This window comes from Rhea americana, unplaced genomic scaffold, assembly GCF_003343005.1.
Source record: "Rhea americana isolate MKP2758 unplaced genomic scaffold, rheAme1 scaffold_346, whole genome shotgun sequence".
In the NCBI taxonomy this organism is placed as follows: domain Eukaryota; kingdom Metazoa; phylum Chordata; class Aves; order Rheiformes; family Rheidae; genus Rhea; species Rhea americana.
The window spans coordinates 424,358-442,280 of NW_028186475.1; the positions used below are offsets into that span (position 1 = coordinate 424,358).

The following is a 17,923-nucleotide window of genomic DNA, read 5'->3' on the forward strand; positions in this document are numbered from 1 at the left end:
CTCATGCACAGAACTCTTGAGAAACCCAAACAAACCATAATCAGCAGAGCAGATCAGCACAGCGCTTTCAGCACTGCACAGACCAACAGGAACTGAGAGCTGTTTACTGAGCTCAACAGGCAGAGAAACCTGAAACCAGCCCTTCTGTGACAGAGGATAATGTAACATTCTCCGCACAACATTGCAAGTCTATAAATATACTGTAAGACTTCAGGGATCTTATTCTGAAAGTGACTTAAGCGTTTTAAAAAGAGCAGAGACGCTCCCCGCCTCTCGCCTTCTGGAACAAAGCTTTAATACCATCCATCTGCAACCAGCTCCCTGCAGCATGAAAAACTCCAGACTTATTAACAAATTCAGTTATTAAAGACTCGAGACTTCAACAGAATGTACAGATTTTTGAAAGGTTGCATAAAAGCTAAACCAGAAACTACACAAAAGATACAAGTAGAATAAAGGCACACTTATGTTACTACTAAGGCTACTGAAAGATCAAATAAACAAAAAAAATAAAAAGAAAAAAGAAAACCTCAAACAAACCGTAGAAATATAACCTAGTGAGAAAATCCTTTCCAGAGTTAATATAAAAAAGACTGGAGTGAGACCAAAGGGGGAAAAAAAAAGAAAAAGCCCCTCTCAAAGGCCATGCACCCTCACAGAAAAGTTCTACTTAGAGCACTGTTGGAGCTCTAAATGCAAACAAATGCTTTTCCAATGCCTTCACCAAAACCAGCCCTCCTCTTAGAGGCACAGTACACTGAGCTGTGAAATCAGCAGTTTCTCCTCTTCCTGCTACAGGGGCAACCACATCTCAAAGCACAGCAGTGACATTGCCCAAGATTCACCAGTCAAAGCCTGCAGCTTCCTAGAAAGGCTGAATATTCAGATAATGAGCAGAAAAGAGACTTTCACCTCTGGGTCACCAGCTCAAAAACGAGCTGTGGAAAATTGTCTGCATCGGTCTCTGAAAGGCTGCATAAGTGACCCCTTGTTGAATTAATTGGGACACAGAGGAGAAGCATACTAATGCTCATGGCACTGAAATCCTCCCCACACTTGTCCCACGTGGCTCATGTGCTGACAGCTTGGGATTGGACAGGCCAAAGGGGATTCCTGGTTCCCACATGTGGAGCGGGAGAAGACCAGCCTGCGGCAGCCCTGTCCTCAGAAAAGTGATGTCAGYCATACTGAAAAGTAGAGTTTGTTACTTTATAATGATAGTGTTAAAGATTTTAAATTTCTGATAATAACTAAATGACTTAATAGTACACAAGCATAAAGAGACAAAAAAAAATCAGGATAATTTTGTTACAGACTGTCAAAGCCTGTTAAAAGCAAATGTAATCTGTTCAGTGAGAAACTGCTGAGTCTGGAAGGCTGAGAAGCCAGTTTTCTGGATGCTCAGTGCACATTCACTGCACTAAGTAAAAGGAGAACTGAGAAGCTGTAATACTATGATATAAGCTCTGAAGACTGAAAATCAAAATGCTCCAATATCTTTAATTTCTATGTTAAGGAGATGCAGAAACCAATGAAGCAACAGTCAGCTATTAGGCTGAATACAAAGATCATGGTAACTACAATACAGTTATGTTTCCAAACTTTTGCAAGCATGAGAAAAGAGAATATGCACCCTTTTTGAGGGTGTATTATATACTTTGGCAGAAAAAAGTATGCCATGGACATAATAAAGTCAATGTATCCAAATACGAATCATGTCTGACAGACCATCTGTGTTTCTGGCCAAGCAGCACTTCCTCTCTGCACAGAGCTACCTTATCTCCAAGACTCACCCCTTGTCAAGAGGATTGCTGAGGACCCCAGGAAACCTCTTTATAAGAGGCAGTCTATGCCTAATGTACACAGAGCTTATACAGCCCTTCTGATTTCTCTGTGATGAAAAACCCTGTGTCTGTGGTCAAATTTGTACATGGCTTAAAAAAAAAAAAAAAAAAAAAAAAAAAACAAAAAAAACACTTAACAAATCCCCCACTGACAGACAAACTGCAACATGAGTTGCAGCTTTGAGATCCTGAGGGCTCCAACACCTTGCAGTCAGATTAAAGCCTGCAAGTCACAGACCTTGGCTTCCTACTTACTTGATTTAGACAAGTACCAAGTCTGCACTGGCAGTCCATTTTCCATTACTACGAACCTGTCAGAATTTCTTAGCCCAAGCAAATTGGTTATGTAAAAATAACTACTCAGAATCAGGAAGTTAAAAAAGAAGCAATTTAAAGCTTTTCTTTATTGTCTGCATCTCCAAACTATAGCCGAGCAGCCTTTTTAATGGCTGTGGGCACCTAGCTGGCCTGGAAGTCATGGCATGATATAAAAAGTTGTCAAGTGTCAGCAGCTACGATCATCCTTGGGCCAGATGGATCAGCTGACATACTGCCCTTCAGTGCTTACCACAGCACAGGGCTTTCAAGAACCCTTCACAGCAATTAACTTTATGAAGCAATATTTTATCACACTATATGGAGCAAACACCAGAGAGAGACCTTGGTTATACTGCAATAACGCCTTATAAAGTCATTCTTTTGCTCACAGTGATTATCACATCCAACTATCTCTCTGCAAAACAGTTTCAGAAATGGTCTCACCTCATTCACCCCTCCAATGATTCTAAGATACAGTTAGACTGATGGATCTCCTCTACTTACCAAGAACACATTTTCAAACACAACTAGATGGTCGCCAAAGCAAGTGGCGAGTTCCTGACTAAAACAAATTAGTGTCAGCATCCTCCTGAATCTTACTACAAGAAAAAAAACTCCCTGAATAAGCCTAATGCAAGCCTCTTCTTTGAACCATGTTTGTCCCATCTGCAAAAATAATAATAAACCAGCCCCAATTTGACTCCATAGAGTCCCTTAGAGTGCTCAAATGAAAGTTACAGTTGTTACATATTTTATTGCCATAGATGGAAGAAATCTCTCTAAACTTCCCAGGATCTGTCTCCCCGTTTTAAAATGCTTGTTCCACCCCTGCAGCCTATAATCACCACAAGCAGAGGTCAGATCACAAGCCTACTAATGTGCTAATAGAAACTGCTAATAAAAATTTTAGGCTCTTTAAGCTCTGCTAAGATTTTTTATCTTAAAGAAAAATCTTAGCAGATTTAAGTGCTCTGCTTGTGTGACTGGATACAGAGAACAGATGGAAGGCATCTGGGCTCCCAAACAGAGCCTTCACAGACCCAAACTTTATTAGAAGCAGTAATGGATTGGCTTTTATTTCAGATTTCTGTGCATCTACTTCAAGTCTGTAAATTGAACTGTGCTTTTCTATAACATACGCTGATTCGATGCAGTAAATGAGTGAAATCTAATCACATGATACAGGAAGGGTTAACTATTTCACCCAGCCAGAGAGAGACCAAACCATAGGAATGCCTCTTGTTCCCATGCAATTTGATTACAGGCTACCCCTCCTGCATGTAAGCAATGACTCAGAGCACAGACACATTGAAGTTACAAACACATTGGCTCTCTGCTTTCACAATGCAGTGGAATATCCTGTACCTTCAGGCACCCAGTTAGGGAAGGCAGCAGCTCAGAACTAGGCTGGTATCGCAGAAAGGAGCCACACAGCAACATAAGATAAGCTTATCTGCAGCTTTCCAGAACCCAAATGCCACTGGGCACTGTCTTGCCTGCCCTGAGAGAACACATGTTTAGTACCAAACAGCAACAAAATGAGAATACTCTAAAGCTGTAATTTTTTTGAGTCAAAAGACAACTCTTATTTATGAGGATAAAAAGGTTAGCAGACAGTGAAAATGCTGCCTGCATTAAAAAAAAAAAAAAGTTTTTTTAACAGCTAATACTAAAGCTGTGTCCAGCTTACTTTAGTATCTGGCACCAGACCTAGCCTGTTTCAGCATAAGAGCTCTAAGAACATCCATATAGGCTGAGCCAATGGTCCAAATTTCCCAGTACTGTCTCCAGCGGTAGCCACAAGCAGATGCTTGAGGAAGAATGAAAAYATGACAAGCATATGTATGTGATATTCCCCTCAGATCCCCAGCGTGCTCCCATCCTCCAACTACTTCCAGCTGAGGGAACTCGCAGATGCTGCAAAACCTTACCTGTACGACTGTGTCCTCGCTGGCTCTGCATACCTCAGGCAGCCCTAGACTGAATCAGAGCAAAGCTTGGTTCGAAGAATTACCAGCTGGGTCATTCAGGCAAAGCTTAAACCACCTCCAGTCCTGGCTTGCGAGTTTTCCTGACCACAGAGCAGGTTAACTGAGCATTTGGCGTACCCGACTCAATGCATGATCACGAGGACGTCAACCTTTTGTAAAGGGAAATGACATTAACTCACTCCCTACTCTCTCCCTACAAGTATACCAGAGGAACTACGTTATTTCTCGTGAATTGTTTAGAGACCTCATTTTTTCCACACTTTGGTGAGATGAGTGTGTGTATTGATTTATCAGGTATTGGCTTTGAAAAGGGAAGGATAAGGACACTCTTAATAGAGAGCAACCACTACAGTGAATGCTGCAACAATTCAAATGTCCCAGCTTTTGGATAGATCATTTCAGATTCTCAGTCATTTCACAAGCTCTGTTTTGCATTTTCAATAGGTTTTAGGTGCCAAACATGGCTGCTAAGTATCTGAAATAAGTTTAGTTCCCTCCTTAAGGATATCTGTATCTTTATCAAGCTATTTCTCTTATCTCAACACTAGGTACATTTGAAATAAGATGACAACATGCACATAACTTCTCTGGCTCTGTAGCAGGCTTAAGCATTTCACAACAATATTCAAATTCTTTGCAGTGTTTGATTTAGCCCTTTGTTTCTGAAAATTTCATATCCTCAACCCTAAAAGAGTCATTTTTGTATGTGTTGTCAGGTCACTACCCTACTTGCCACACTAAAACCCTCCCTCCCAATTTTCTTTCTTAAAAGCTGTATTATAATGGAGCAAAAGCAGGTAGGTCATTGCCTACCACTGTTTCATGCTCTTCCACATCTGGCACTCCTCCACCATACTTTCTATTCAAGTTCTCTCACCCTCCTCCCCATCACGGACAGACATTTACCAAGTAAACAAAAAGCTGGACTAGGCTGAATTATCTATGCAGACATTAATACACAGGAGTTTGAACACATACAGGGAAACATTTATACCTTCCTTGGACACCGTACAGGATGAGCTAGCACAAGAAAAATTATATATAACATCCAGATCTTTACGTGCTGCTAACAGACAAGCAAATTGCAGAGCCCATTCCCAAATCCACAGTGCAGCTTAGTGAAATGTGTCTTTGTTGTATTGCCCCTCACTCAACTGCGAGGAGTCCTCTGGATGCAGAGGGTTGCCACTGCCAGAGGCATTAGCAGAGCTTGACTTGGCATCGATAAGCTTGTTCACATGGCTACAGCTTCTATGCAAACATCCAGAAATCCATCAAAATGAGCAGAGACCAACTATCCTACGAAATAACATGGTATCTCATTTTTCGTTTTGGGAAACATAACAGCAAATAATGTCCATAGCCATTGACTAGCACATTAGAAATGCAACAGAACCTTTCACTTGCCTCTTCCTGTTTGGCACATCTTCTCTAGCAGCTGCCAAGCCCAGAGCCCAGGTATTTCCTTTTTTCCTTCCCCCCCTGCCGCCTTTTTTTTTTTTTTTACTTAGTTGATCAGTTGAGTCTCTGATATGCCACAAAGTAGTAGTTTTCACTAACACAGACTGCATCAAATGCCATACTACAGCACTGAAAGTAAAGGTCTGCATAATAACAAGATAAGGAAAAGCAGCAAAGGACTTCAAAGAAGCAACACAAGGAACCAAGAAGCTCCCCCACAATTCACACTCCATTTGATCCCTGCCTCTTTGGGAATGGAGTCAACAGTGAAGATAAACTGTGAGTAAGTTTACCAGCAGCCTAAAATCTAGATGCAAGATGTAGCAAGAGCAAGTTTAACTGAATAGCCTGTGACAGCTCACAGGCATAGTCACAAGAATGTATTCTTACTAGATAGYGGTTAAGTGCAGCGGGGCTATGTTATTTTTAGATCTATTGTGAAATCCCAGTGTTACTTCATCCCAGCTGCTCCAAAGAGGCAGAAATACCACACACAGGCCTGGGTTCTATATCATCATTCCTGGTTTTATTTTCTGAGTCTGACCTATTTTCTACATTAGAGTTTAGGTAATAATTCAGCTAAGGTGACAAAGCCCCTGGCACAGATAGAGCAATGTGAATGAGAACAGTGTTTTGGACAAGCAGCTCACATAGTTTGGGAAAGTGGCATGACTCTTGGACAGAAAAGTCACTGCATTTGCTGCATCCTTGCTAMAGGTCTCAAAGTTATGCTGGCCAAGGACACTTCAGTAGACATGTCCTTGAACAGCCACAGCAGAGCACCCATTACTATGAGACCTTGAGAAAAAGGAGAGTAAACAAAGTGGCAGAGGGAAATGGAGGCCCGGATTTTGAGTAAACATCCCATGCTAGAGCATTYTGAAAACAATGAAATTGGGAAATCCCAGTGGCAAAAGCGTCCTTCATGCCTGCACAGGGTTTGCTTGGATCTTGTTAYGCAGAGACATGGCTAAAAATCCCCTGCTGATATAATGAGGACCAACTGGCTTAAGTGTTGGAAGGATCAGTGAAAGGACAAGAGCTCAACCTGTTTACATATATTCCTGAGAAGCTGTTCTAAGCAGTTCTAAGCAGTGGTAGAAGATACAAGAAAAACTCTTCAGGACAAAAGAACAATCTTAAAATGTCGCTTGCACACAGCCCAGCACAACATAGCCCCAGGACCAAGCTGCTGTATTTACCACAATTACTCTAATGGTAGTAAAGCTCTAGCGTTCACCCAAGCATTCAGTGTGGTTACTCCAAAGAGTCTGCATAAGCAAGACTCTATTAGAAAAATGCCAGTGCAGATACAGTAGTGCAGAAGACCACACAAACACCACACAGACACACAGACTGATCAGAGACACAACTTGCAAGTTGTCACCTTCCCCCCAGATCTGCAAGACCCAAGTACAAACAATGCAGCTGCTGTTTCGCTTCCAAAACTAAATAAAGGCAATCTTATTTCTCAAGAAGGCAGAGCTCTTGCACAAGAGCAAGGCTAGCTGGATCTTCCTTCTCTTTACCCCCTTAGTGACCCTTAAGGCCCAGCTCTACAATTCTTCTYCTTATTCACAAGCTAGTCCTAGTACAAGCAGATCCCACTGAACAACAGTAAAAGTATGACCACTTTTTCATCTCCCAAATGACATGGAAGAAGTGTTTCCATGCCCACACAGAAACAAAGCTGTAACAAGCATCAGAGCCCTGTACTTGGACAAGGACAGTTCTTTTTGGAGAAAAGCAAGTAGGCATCCTAAGCTTTGTTCTTTTGCCTCTTCTGCTGAAAGAGCCTCAGCTCTTCTATTTCTGCTCTGAACTGTCTCCCCAAAATTTTGTCCTTCATCTCCCAATTACAGGGCAAATGCATAGGGAACTATGGTTTTTCTATTATTAGAAAAGCAAGCACATGTGCTTCAACTGTAAAGATTTCCTTTTCTTGCTCTGGTGTGGTATAAATGAACAATAGAGAGTTCTCACAATCCACAAGTCTCCCATTACATTATAAATAAATAAATAAATAAATAAATCTTTCCATACATAGCAAAACATTCCCAAACAGAAAATTTTCACATAAGAAAAACAGTAAATATAGCAAAAAAGACCATAACCACTGTTAATGTTTCCTTGCACTACAACATCAGCTGAACTAGGAGTAGAGAGATAAGAAAGCCTGTAACTGTGCATTACTGTTGTAGATAACACTGGGCTGTGAACACAGACTCAAGGATCAAAAAGCCATCTGACTGAATTGTAACAGGCCATTAAAAATCTTTCTGTACTTTTTCCCCAAAAAGTATTCAATTCATTAAGTAGCACACTTAGCTATTTCAAGAATTGAACCCTCTTTCTAAAAACATTACGCTATGCTGCAAAACACATTATGTCAAGAAGGGTTATTGGTAGGTCAGCAGTGGTCTGGCTGAAACACACGTACCTAACCCTAATTAAAGGGAATCAGATTCTTTCACTAATACCCTGCTATATAATAATCCAGGTGGTAGCCTGAAGGACAGTCCCATCTGGCCTGTCACCTTTTGTATTACAGTCTCAGAGGAGAGGGAACAACTACTAGAGCCACTGACAACACCCTGGGCTTTGTAGGTTGAATATGCCTTCCAGGTGGCCATGAACAGGGCCTTGGGAACCACAACAGCTTGTGCCATTCTGCCTTTAAACGGAGAGAGAAAGGAAGGTCTTAGCCAAYGTTTCTTCCATATTATCTGTCAGGATGACCGTGCAAGGGAATTAGCTCACAGTGCCATGGGGCAAACTGGCTTCCTACAGTCCTCTCCAGTCTCATCTTCTATCACACACATGATGATACAGCTAGACCACTCGACTTTAAAAATAATGGTATTTCAAAAAGGSAAGAGTCTGAGGTTGAGCCTGCTCTTTAACAGCACCCTAAGTGCCTTAAAGCACAAACCGAAACCTATTTGACAGCGAGGGAATGGTGATCACCCTGCAGCCAACCATGCATACAGCAACCGAACGCACAAGGCTTCACCCAGACTCTCCTTTAACATACGCCAGAGGCATTAAGCTTGCAAGAGACCGATAAAAGATCATCACTTAGATGAGAATGGCAGTAAGATAAACACTGTCCCCAGAGCAGTTTGGGTACAAAAACCATCTGCTCAATCTGTGCAGTACTTACAGCACAATGAGATCAAGTCCAGTGACTGCAGCACGCGGAGTAAAGGGAGGAGAGCAGACAAGGGGGCCCTGTCACTCGTTCCTGCAGAGAAAAACAGGTTCGCCGACAGGTATGTCCTTCTGCTAACTGGAGCAGCAGGTTCACCTTTTTAAGAAATCTTTTTGAGAAAGGGGTCATGCCTCACATGACAACTGAGCTGCAACTCAAGGAGGCTGAAGCCATTAGGCTTCCAAGCCCAAGAAAACAGCATTCCGCAGCTGGAAAACCCAAACTCTTCTGTGAATATACAGCTCCCACTGTTATAAAGGCAGGAGGGTTTTCTGGGTTCTCTAGAAGGCCCCACCATTAGCAGGCTGCAAAATGCAGGGCTAATGCTCTGGCTATTTGAGCATCCTTCACAATCCCTTTTTGCAGGGGGAATGATGCTTCTTCTCAAGTTCAGAACTACCTATTTCCACAGAGGGGAGATCCTTTTCACAGCCAGTCCAAATGCAGTGAGCAGAAGAGGGCCTTCCAGAAGTATTATGATTATCATTAGAAGATCAGTTATTTTATTATCCTTTAATTTGCATCTGTAGGATTTCTCATCAGATACAATGGCCAGTGGCTTTTCTAACAGCTGTGTCAGTAAGTTGCAGGTCTTCATCTTCCCCTTCTAAGTCTTCCATTTGTTTCCTTCTTTCCATTATCATTTAGGCTTACCATTGAAGTGCCATCTGTTATACACCTTCCTTTCAGGCTCTTATATTAGTTAACTTCTGAACTTTGTATCTTTTAAAATGATTGATGCAAGCATTTGGGTCTGTAGTGCTGAGACTATTTTGGTCATTTTTAAAGGGAGGAGAGAGAAAAACACTAAGTGGTTAACTGATTTATCTAAGATCATTCAGATAACAAGCCAGAAACAAAGGGCTACCCAAAATCTTTGTGCTTGCGCCACAAAGTAAATAAGCCATGGTAAACACATGCTAGAATATTTCCAATGCTGAATACTGCTTTTACTTACAATGGAACATCTACATTAATCATATTATGAATGCCATCAAGAGAGCGATTTTTAATGACATTCAAAATAAATCAAAGCTGACCTTCAAACTCCCATTTGAGCAARCAGGAAAAAAGTGAATTATTTTTAAAAGCCCATGTTCAGAATCTCTGTTCTAGTAGTAAAACTACCAGATATGGTTTCTGGAAAATCTACTTTTTCTTAACTACATTTTCCAAGCGTTCCTGCTTCAGAAACAGTGGCAATACTGTAAATCTAGCCTGCACTAAAAACAATCAAGATTTAAGATTTTCCCATCACTGTCTGGAACACAAAGAACGAACTCTATTTTCTTTGGAGGCAACTGAAACAAGCACTTTTCCTAATTATCTCTGTAATTGTTTTATAGACATTTTAAAGGTTTCCTTCCCAGTATGAAAGTAAAAAAGGATAAAAGCTGTAAAATATTTCAATAGCCATCAAAGAGTTTAGAAAGCTTGTCTTTTCCCTCAGTAACAGCTTAGAAGTTTTGTCTTTAAAGAAACTGCTTGTGCCAATGATGTTAAAATACCACAGGATAGCTAATAAAAACTGTAAATGCAATTAATTTCTGCATACAAAGGAAAGGAAATAACAAGCATATAGTTTAAAGCCTGTTAATTACAAATGAAATACTACATTAAATCTAAACTGATCCAAGTTTTTTAACTGATTCAGATTTTTTATTTTTTATTTTATTTTATTTTTACACAAAGCTTTTTTTTTCTGTCAGCAGAAGGAAGCAAGGCAGCACTAGAGGAGCAACACCAAGCCAGGAACTCCAGCTCTGCTACCACCATTTTCCTGCAGGATCAACCACRGACTTTCATGTCTTGGCCTGTCCAGCTCCCTCAATCCCTTTATCAGGCAGTCTCTAGAGCTATTAAGCTCTCCCATCACAGACCAAATTATGGGGAAGAAACACTGGACTTAGACAYACCTTCAATCACCTACTCATATTTTCCATGCCATCACACCTTCCATACCTATTCTTCCTGTTCTGAATAGCACTACAGCTCATCTTTATCCAGTCACCTATCTCCTTCCTATCAGTTCTCCTCCAGTTACAGCTCCAATGTCTTTTCCTCTTCGCGGAGTCCCTATAACCCTCAGTAATTTCCCCTTCTTTGCTGCCACTCCAGTCAACCCCGCTGCCAAACTCTTCCTCATCAGCATGTGTTTGTCAAGTTTGTAACCCAGGCTCAAACTCTCCCAACCTGCTGAAAGGTCATGGGTTTGACTTGAATTTCACGGTGTCTTTCATTTCTTCTGATCTTGTTTCCAGCTCTGTGACCTCCTCTGCCAACTCCGTCCGCTCTATTGCACGCCTTTATGCCTTCCAATTCCTTCAACACATCCCTCAAAGATCCTCTTAATCCTACTCCAAATTTCAGTGAGGTTTGGGCCTCACTCCTCTCTGTCTGTCTTTCTTTGCAACAGATTTCTGAGTACTGTCATCAGGGAAAAAAAAATCCACTTACACAAAACAAATTGCAGAGTTCCCTCTACATCAAGCCTTTCAACTTCTGTGCAAATTTAAAACGCCAGTGAGCGTTTCTGACATCTCAGAAATGCCAAGCCCCCAGGTCAAAATGGTTACAAAACTCTCACCATTCCTCCCCACCACCTTCTAGCTTGTTACACCACTAGACACCCCTTTTGTTTGATTAAGGCTAATCATAGCTTAAGGATAYACAGACAGATAAGCAGATGCTGAACTGACTGTGTATCAACTCTGCCTTCCAAACAAGTGGAATATATATTTTTTTCCCCACATGGGAGAATAACAAAACAAGATTGATTCAGTGACCTATTAAAGGAACATGTAGAAAAACATGAGTAAATCTAAGACTTGAACTCTGAGTTTCTTGGCTTTAATTCCTCCTGTTACCCYGAGAAAAGAAATGAAAACTGATGAGGGGGAGAGAACTGGCAGTCAAAGTGTTAATTTTGACTGCTGCTAACTTTCGTTTAATTCAAAGCACATCATTTCATAATCATGTTTTATGACATGTTCACTAGAAGTACTTCCAAATTTCTCCTATGAATCAAGCTCGTATCAGACCCTACAGGAGTTACTGAGACTTGGCAGTCTGGGAACTAGCTCCCTCTTCCCTATTTCAGCAAACCATCAAGAATTACAATTATGAAATCCAAGTTGTATTGAAGCCAGAAAATCTGTTTACTGTGTAAAAACACAAGACAAAAGAAGTACAACAAAACACGCACACTGAATAGTAAATCAAAAGATAGCATCAACAACATGGTTCTTAYGAAAAACGTGATTACTGTGTACCACATAGTGGGTAGGAACAGCCCACACAGCCTGGTCCACAGAAACCACTAAAAGTTTGTGACCCACAGAGCCACAGAAATAACTGGGAGCAGAACTCAAAAAGGTTTGTCCCTACATTTAATCCTCTATCTCCAAAAACATGTCATTTATTCCTATATGCCACGTGTAGCACTAAAGACACCAAGACCCTAATTTCAACTGAGGCCTTTTCCCATYACCATTATTAAGTATCTACTACAGCAAAACAAATGCATCTTCAAAACAAGAACTGTTCAGCAACCTTTCTGCAAACCCTTCTGATGTTTGAGGTTGCCAAAGAAGAACTTACCAGTTCATCTTAAATAGAGCTTAACAGCTTGTGACTATGTCAAGCATTTGACACAAGAAAGATAATAAGCTCAGTAACTATGTCCTGATTCATACTGCACTCTGAATAAACCATTCCTGCTGTGAAATTACCCTTAACTATGACTACTCACATATATAGCAGCTCTGTTCAAATTAGGCTTAATTCATGGGACAAACATTGGTGTATTCATGAGAGTAGCTTTCACAAGCAGTATAAAATACAATTAAATTCTGAAAGCTTATCATCTCAAACCTGCTACCACCAAAGCTAAGAAGTTTCCAAAATACATGCTGCACTAAGAGAAATACGTGGCCAAGGTGCTTTGGAAACAAGCTGACCTCTAATGTCAATCTACCGATGAAGGGAATGTTTTTGGCTTACATCTATACAAAGTGGAGGAGCCATATTGCTGAAGAGAGACGAGATCTAGAAACAACCTGGCAAGCGTTTCACAGGGTAGCCCCATTCTCCTGCTCTGTGCAGTTTTAACGAGCAGGATCTAGAAGGTTTTAGAGAAGTGTCTAATACCAGTGTTAACACTCTTACCTAAAGTACAACACCTGGCATGTTCCTTAAGCTCTCATTAGAAGGAGAGAGAACTCTGAGGCTGCTTAGTAATAAATGAGCCCACAAAGTCATCTTCATTTACCCTATCACATCCTACCGCTRAATAAAATGGACATCAACTGACATAATTACATGCAACAGAAGTTTAAAAATAAAACCATGCACATTAAAGATACTACTCATACTCATTAATTCCTAAAATAAAGCTTGTGCTTTGTTTACATTAGGTACCTGACCACACTGCATGCTCAACTGGCAATCCCATTTTCTCAACYGCATGGATTTTCTGCTGAGCACTGCAAAAGAGAGGAACCTTCATAAAGAAATAAAGAAATGGTCCCTGACACTCATCAACTCCTCATTTCCTTAAAGGGCACAGACAAGGCATATTGGGTGAGTACTAACTGAAGTCTATGCTGTCTTTTACCCATTTTACACTAAGCATGAGTTTTAACTAAAGCATGAATTAAGACCATTTTTCCAAGAGTAATATATTACCTCCCACAAAGCTTACACTGAATCATTCCAGCAGGATTCACCACTCCAAAAATCTACCACTTCAACATCAAAAACTCGAAGGGAAAAAAAMCAGCATGATTTCCCTTCCTCAACAACCAGCAACTACCAGAGCCCCAGTCCACTGCTACAGGAAAAGACACAGACGCTGTCAAGAATCTGCAGCTTGAGACTATGCCACCGATTCCTTCCACACAGGCTCTGGAAGTTCTCAGTGTCTGGAATGTGGAAAAAAAAAATCTGCATTTCTACATGCATATATCTCAGGTTTCAGACCTTAAACACAGTATATGCCATTATTTACAAAGCAGAGCTTTCCACAGGGAATTCTGACATCCCCAAACACCAGTTTATCAGGGCAATAAAATGTTTAGTGTCCTTTCTCGAATCACTTTTTTTAAAAAAAAGAAAAAATTCACGTAAGCCTTCAACTTGGATTCTGCAAACAGCTGAGAATTATTCTTCCACTGAAATCCAGAGCCAAACAAAATGAAGGAATAAATTCTTCTGTCTCAGTCTGAGGAAAAAAAATTCATTCATTATGGCATGTTATGGTCAGAACATGTCAGAATACAGTTCAGTTCTGCAGTTATTTTTAGGTAATGGAATTATCTGGATAATTTTAAAGTTATTAAAGAGCTTTACTAAATTAAATATCAGGATTACATATCACTTGGCTTAATTCTGCTTAATAAGCATTATGGACCATACAACTGTTGGCATAGTTTCTCATTATTAGAATTAATAGTGTCAAAGCTAGTTTTCATTTTGGAAAGCATATTTTAAAAATGTTGTTGCTTTTAAAGTGGCCTATCTGCCATAGGTCAATTACAGCTACTTATGTTACCTACAAGAGCTGCATGGTCATATCACTTTAAAGGGCTGAGAAGGAATAGCTAGAAGAAAAAAATTTTTTTTTAAATAAAAAAATTAAAAAAAAAAAAACTTCAGCACTGTGGTATGGTTCCCACAATCAAAGTAACTGGTGACATTTAGATAAAGCATGCAGTACAGGCCATGTGACAGCTGTTGTATACTCTATTGTTTATAAGTAACTTATTGATTTAGAAGCTGTACAGTGAAGCATGCTGTGGTCATATTTTCCCTATGAAGTGGCTCATCTGAAATTATATTTTTCTACCTGTGCAGTTGTATACATGACTGAAATATGTATCAAGATTAAATTCAGGTTAGCCTGTACTACTCAAAAGCAAGAAGAAATCACTTCTTTTTTGTTCAGAAATAGCTTTTTTTTTTATCCTGAAAAGTGTGACAGTTATTTAACAGCACAAAACTGTATTAAAAAAAAAGTACTTGAAGTTGACAACAAAATTGAAAAAGCTATGCTATGTATCCCAAACCAAATGTGATTCAGCATAAGATYGGTCACTGCCAAACATAATCCAACCTGAGCTGGCTATCTAGGTAATCTAGAAAAAATTGGTTTTCTAGCTCATTGGTAAAGCTAATAGACAACACATAATTTGGTGCTTCTTTTTAAGACTTTAAACATCTAGCTACTAGCAATGAGTGTCAAATGTAAATAATACTATACACACACACGCACACACACAGAGCTCTGTTAGAGCAACTTCCTTGTTTTTGTATTTAACCCAGCCACATCACTCCAGCTCATTAGCTAGCTCATGCTCCACGCTGCTGCTGATTCTGCAACAGCCACAGAGCAAAAAACACATTTCTTCACCTTTGTTTTGATGTTTGGGGATTTTTGTTTTAATTTAACTGTTTTCAAGAATTAATTTCTATCCAGTGAAGGTGGTAGGAAAATGTAAACATGGTACATACATGCTTTGTCAGTGCTAAATTGGATAAATGATAATGGAAAGATGCAGCAGAAGCAACAAAAACATCCCCCATAAGCCAACCAAGACTTCCTAGACCAAACTTGCAAGTACRGCACAAAAGCCAGCTGGTGTTCAGATGAATATCACGCATTCCCCATGGAGGATATAGGTAGAGACCACTATGAAGGTGGGGTGGTTCCATCTACATGCTTAACCTATCATCCTTTAAATGGTGATAACTCCTCATTTTATACGTAGATTCATCACCCAAAATGAGACCTTAATCCTGTTTTCAGACAGAATTTTGCAATCAGTTTGTTAGACCGATTTAGAAAAAAAAGTCACAAAGATATCAAGTAAGCAAACTGAACCTGGGCAGGGCATTGCATGGGATGGAAACAAGCAAATCTTAAGGTAGCCAAGAAGAGAAACATTAAGGATATGTTTTTGTCGTCTAAGAAAATATCTTCTGCACCTTGCCTCATCCTACCACCAATAAGGGCAAAACTATTTCTGCTGATTAGCGCTCAATTAATGCATGTATATCACATTTCAATGTTTTCARGTTTATATCACAGAATTATTCCTTCAGATTAAATGTGATTCTTAGTTTCAGAATCTCAAGAATACACTAGTGGAAACATAACATTAAAAAAAAAAAATAAAGGGCTAACAGTAGCTGGTGAGAAGACAGATGTGAAAAGTCTAGTTCTGTCACTCYGGTTACTTTATTGTACAAGCCGAGCGAGATATGTAAAGGCAGACTGGTTAATTTTTAGACAAGTTTTACACTTTTATTTTCATTTGTAATCACAAAGAGTTTATGTCCACCTTAGTATGCACCTACGTAAGATTCCCTCTCTTGACAGTAATTAATAACTTGCAGGGCAAAAATAATCAAAATTAGAAGGTTGCTTACATTAGATTTTCTTGTTAAACATATGGAACAGACAGTTCTGCTTTTTCTCCTTCATTCAGCAGTACTTGGGGGAGGGGGGTCGTTCTGAAAACAGAACTAACATCTGTAAAACCAAGACAGAACCTGGGATGGGCAAAGTTCATTTTCCTTTATCAAGCTAACATGGTTCCTACACGCGAGAAGACGTACGGCCACGGAAACGCTCGGAAGAGTTTTCCGTCATCCCTTTTAATCAACTTCTCAAGCGTGCTTAGAAGGGAACCTCAGATTGGATCCAGTTTCTGCTACATCACGCGGAACAAAAGCTCGGAGCAGCCACACATCGTCCCCCGAGCCCGCTGCCCCCCGGCCCTGCCTCCATTTTGGAAGGCAGACAAAGGGAGCAGAGGCGGACGCAGCACCTCAGCAGAGGGATGCAAAGCACGACCGAGGTCCGAGCCGCGGGCGCAGACAAACCCAGGAAGCGCTGCTGACCAGCGCCGGCCGCCGGGACAAAGGAAACGATGACAGAGCCGAGTTTCTTGGATCTGCCTTTTTTTTTTTAATATATTATTTTTTTTAAAAAAAAAGCAATTAATTAGCTCGTAGATAGGCCAGGACACCGATATCTACTTTGCCCTTTCCAGACTCCTCCGGAGACGCCGCAGCCTTAAATGTTTCCGCAAACTTCCAAGCCCGCTCGTGGATGCTGAGCGGTTTCCAGAGCCGCGGCGGGCGCGGCCAGYGCTCCGGCGCCGGAATTGGTTAAAATAAATAAATAAATAAGGATAATTTTGCAATTGGGAAGTGGAAGGGGGGGGAGTGGGAGGAGGAGGAAACCCCCACGCTAGCCTCCCCCGCCGAAACGCCGCGGCGGCGAAGGGCCCCCGCGGCGGGCAGGTACCTGTAGGCCAGCGACATGCACTCGAAGAGCTTCGTGAGGGAGGCGTCGATGCTGAGGCGGCCGCCGGCGCCGCCGCCGCCGCGGGCCGCCCCGAACTGGTAGGTCTGGCAGGTCTGTTCGTTGACCGTGTCGAAGTCGTAGCCCTTCTTGGGCGGGTGCTCGCTGTGAGGCGACGACACCATGAAGTGGCCCGAGTGGATGATCTGGGGGCCCGGCGGCTGCCCCCGCCGCGGCCCGCACCGCCGCCCGCCGCCCGGCGAGACGCCGCCGTCGTCCGTGTCCGACGAGTCCTCGTCGGGCTCCGTGCGCGGCGACAGCGGCCCCGCCGCGCCCAGCAGCCGCCCCGCCCCAAGGAGCCGCAGCGCCCCCGCCGGGGCGGTGCCCCCGCCGGGACCGCCCCCCTCCAGCGCCCCGGGGACGCCCGCGCCCGCCTCCCCTCAGCGAGGCGCCCCCCGGGCCGCCCGCGCCCGCCTCCCCTCAGCGAGGCGCCCCCGGGCCACCCGCGCCCGTCTCCCCTCAACGAGGTGCCCCCGGGCCGCCCTCTCTCCTCAGCGACGCGCCCCGGGCCACCCGTCTCCCCTCAGCAAGGCACTCCCGGGCCACCCGCGCCCTTCTCTCCTCAGCGAGGCGCCCCCAGGCCACCCGTCTCCCCTCAGCGAGGCGCCCCGGGCCGCCCGCCTCCCCTCAGCGGGGCGCCCCCGGGCCGCCCGCGCCCTTCTCCCCTCAGCAAGGCGCCCCTGGGCCGCCCGTCTCCCCTCAGTGAGGCGCCCCTGGGCCGCCCGCGCCC

The 17,923-nt window shown here is 42.4% G+C and overlaps 1 protein-coding gene across 1 annotated transcript in view; it reads right to left on the reverse strand.

Annotated features, from left to right (window-relative positions):
• MLXIP (MLX interacting protein) overlaps positions 1 to 17,923 on the reverse strand; it is a 55,525-nt gene that overhangs the window by 33,464 nt on the left and 4,138 nt on the right. Inside the window, exon 2 of the mRNA XM_085311620.1 lies at positions 17,137 to 17,572. Within this exon, the coding sequence (XP_085167746.1) occupies positions 17,137 to 17,572 (436 nt within the window). The remainder of the gene's footprint in view (positions 1 to 17,136; positions 17,573 to 17,923) is intronic.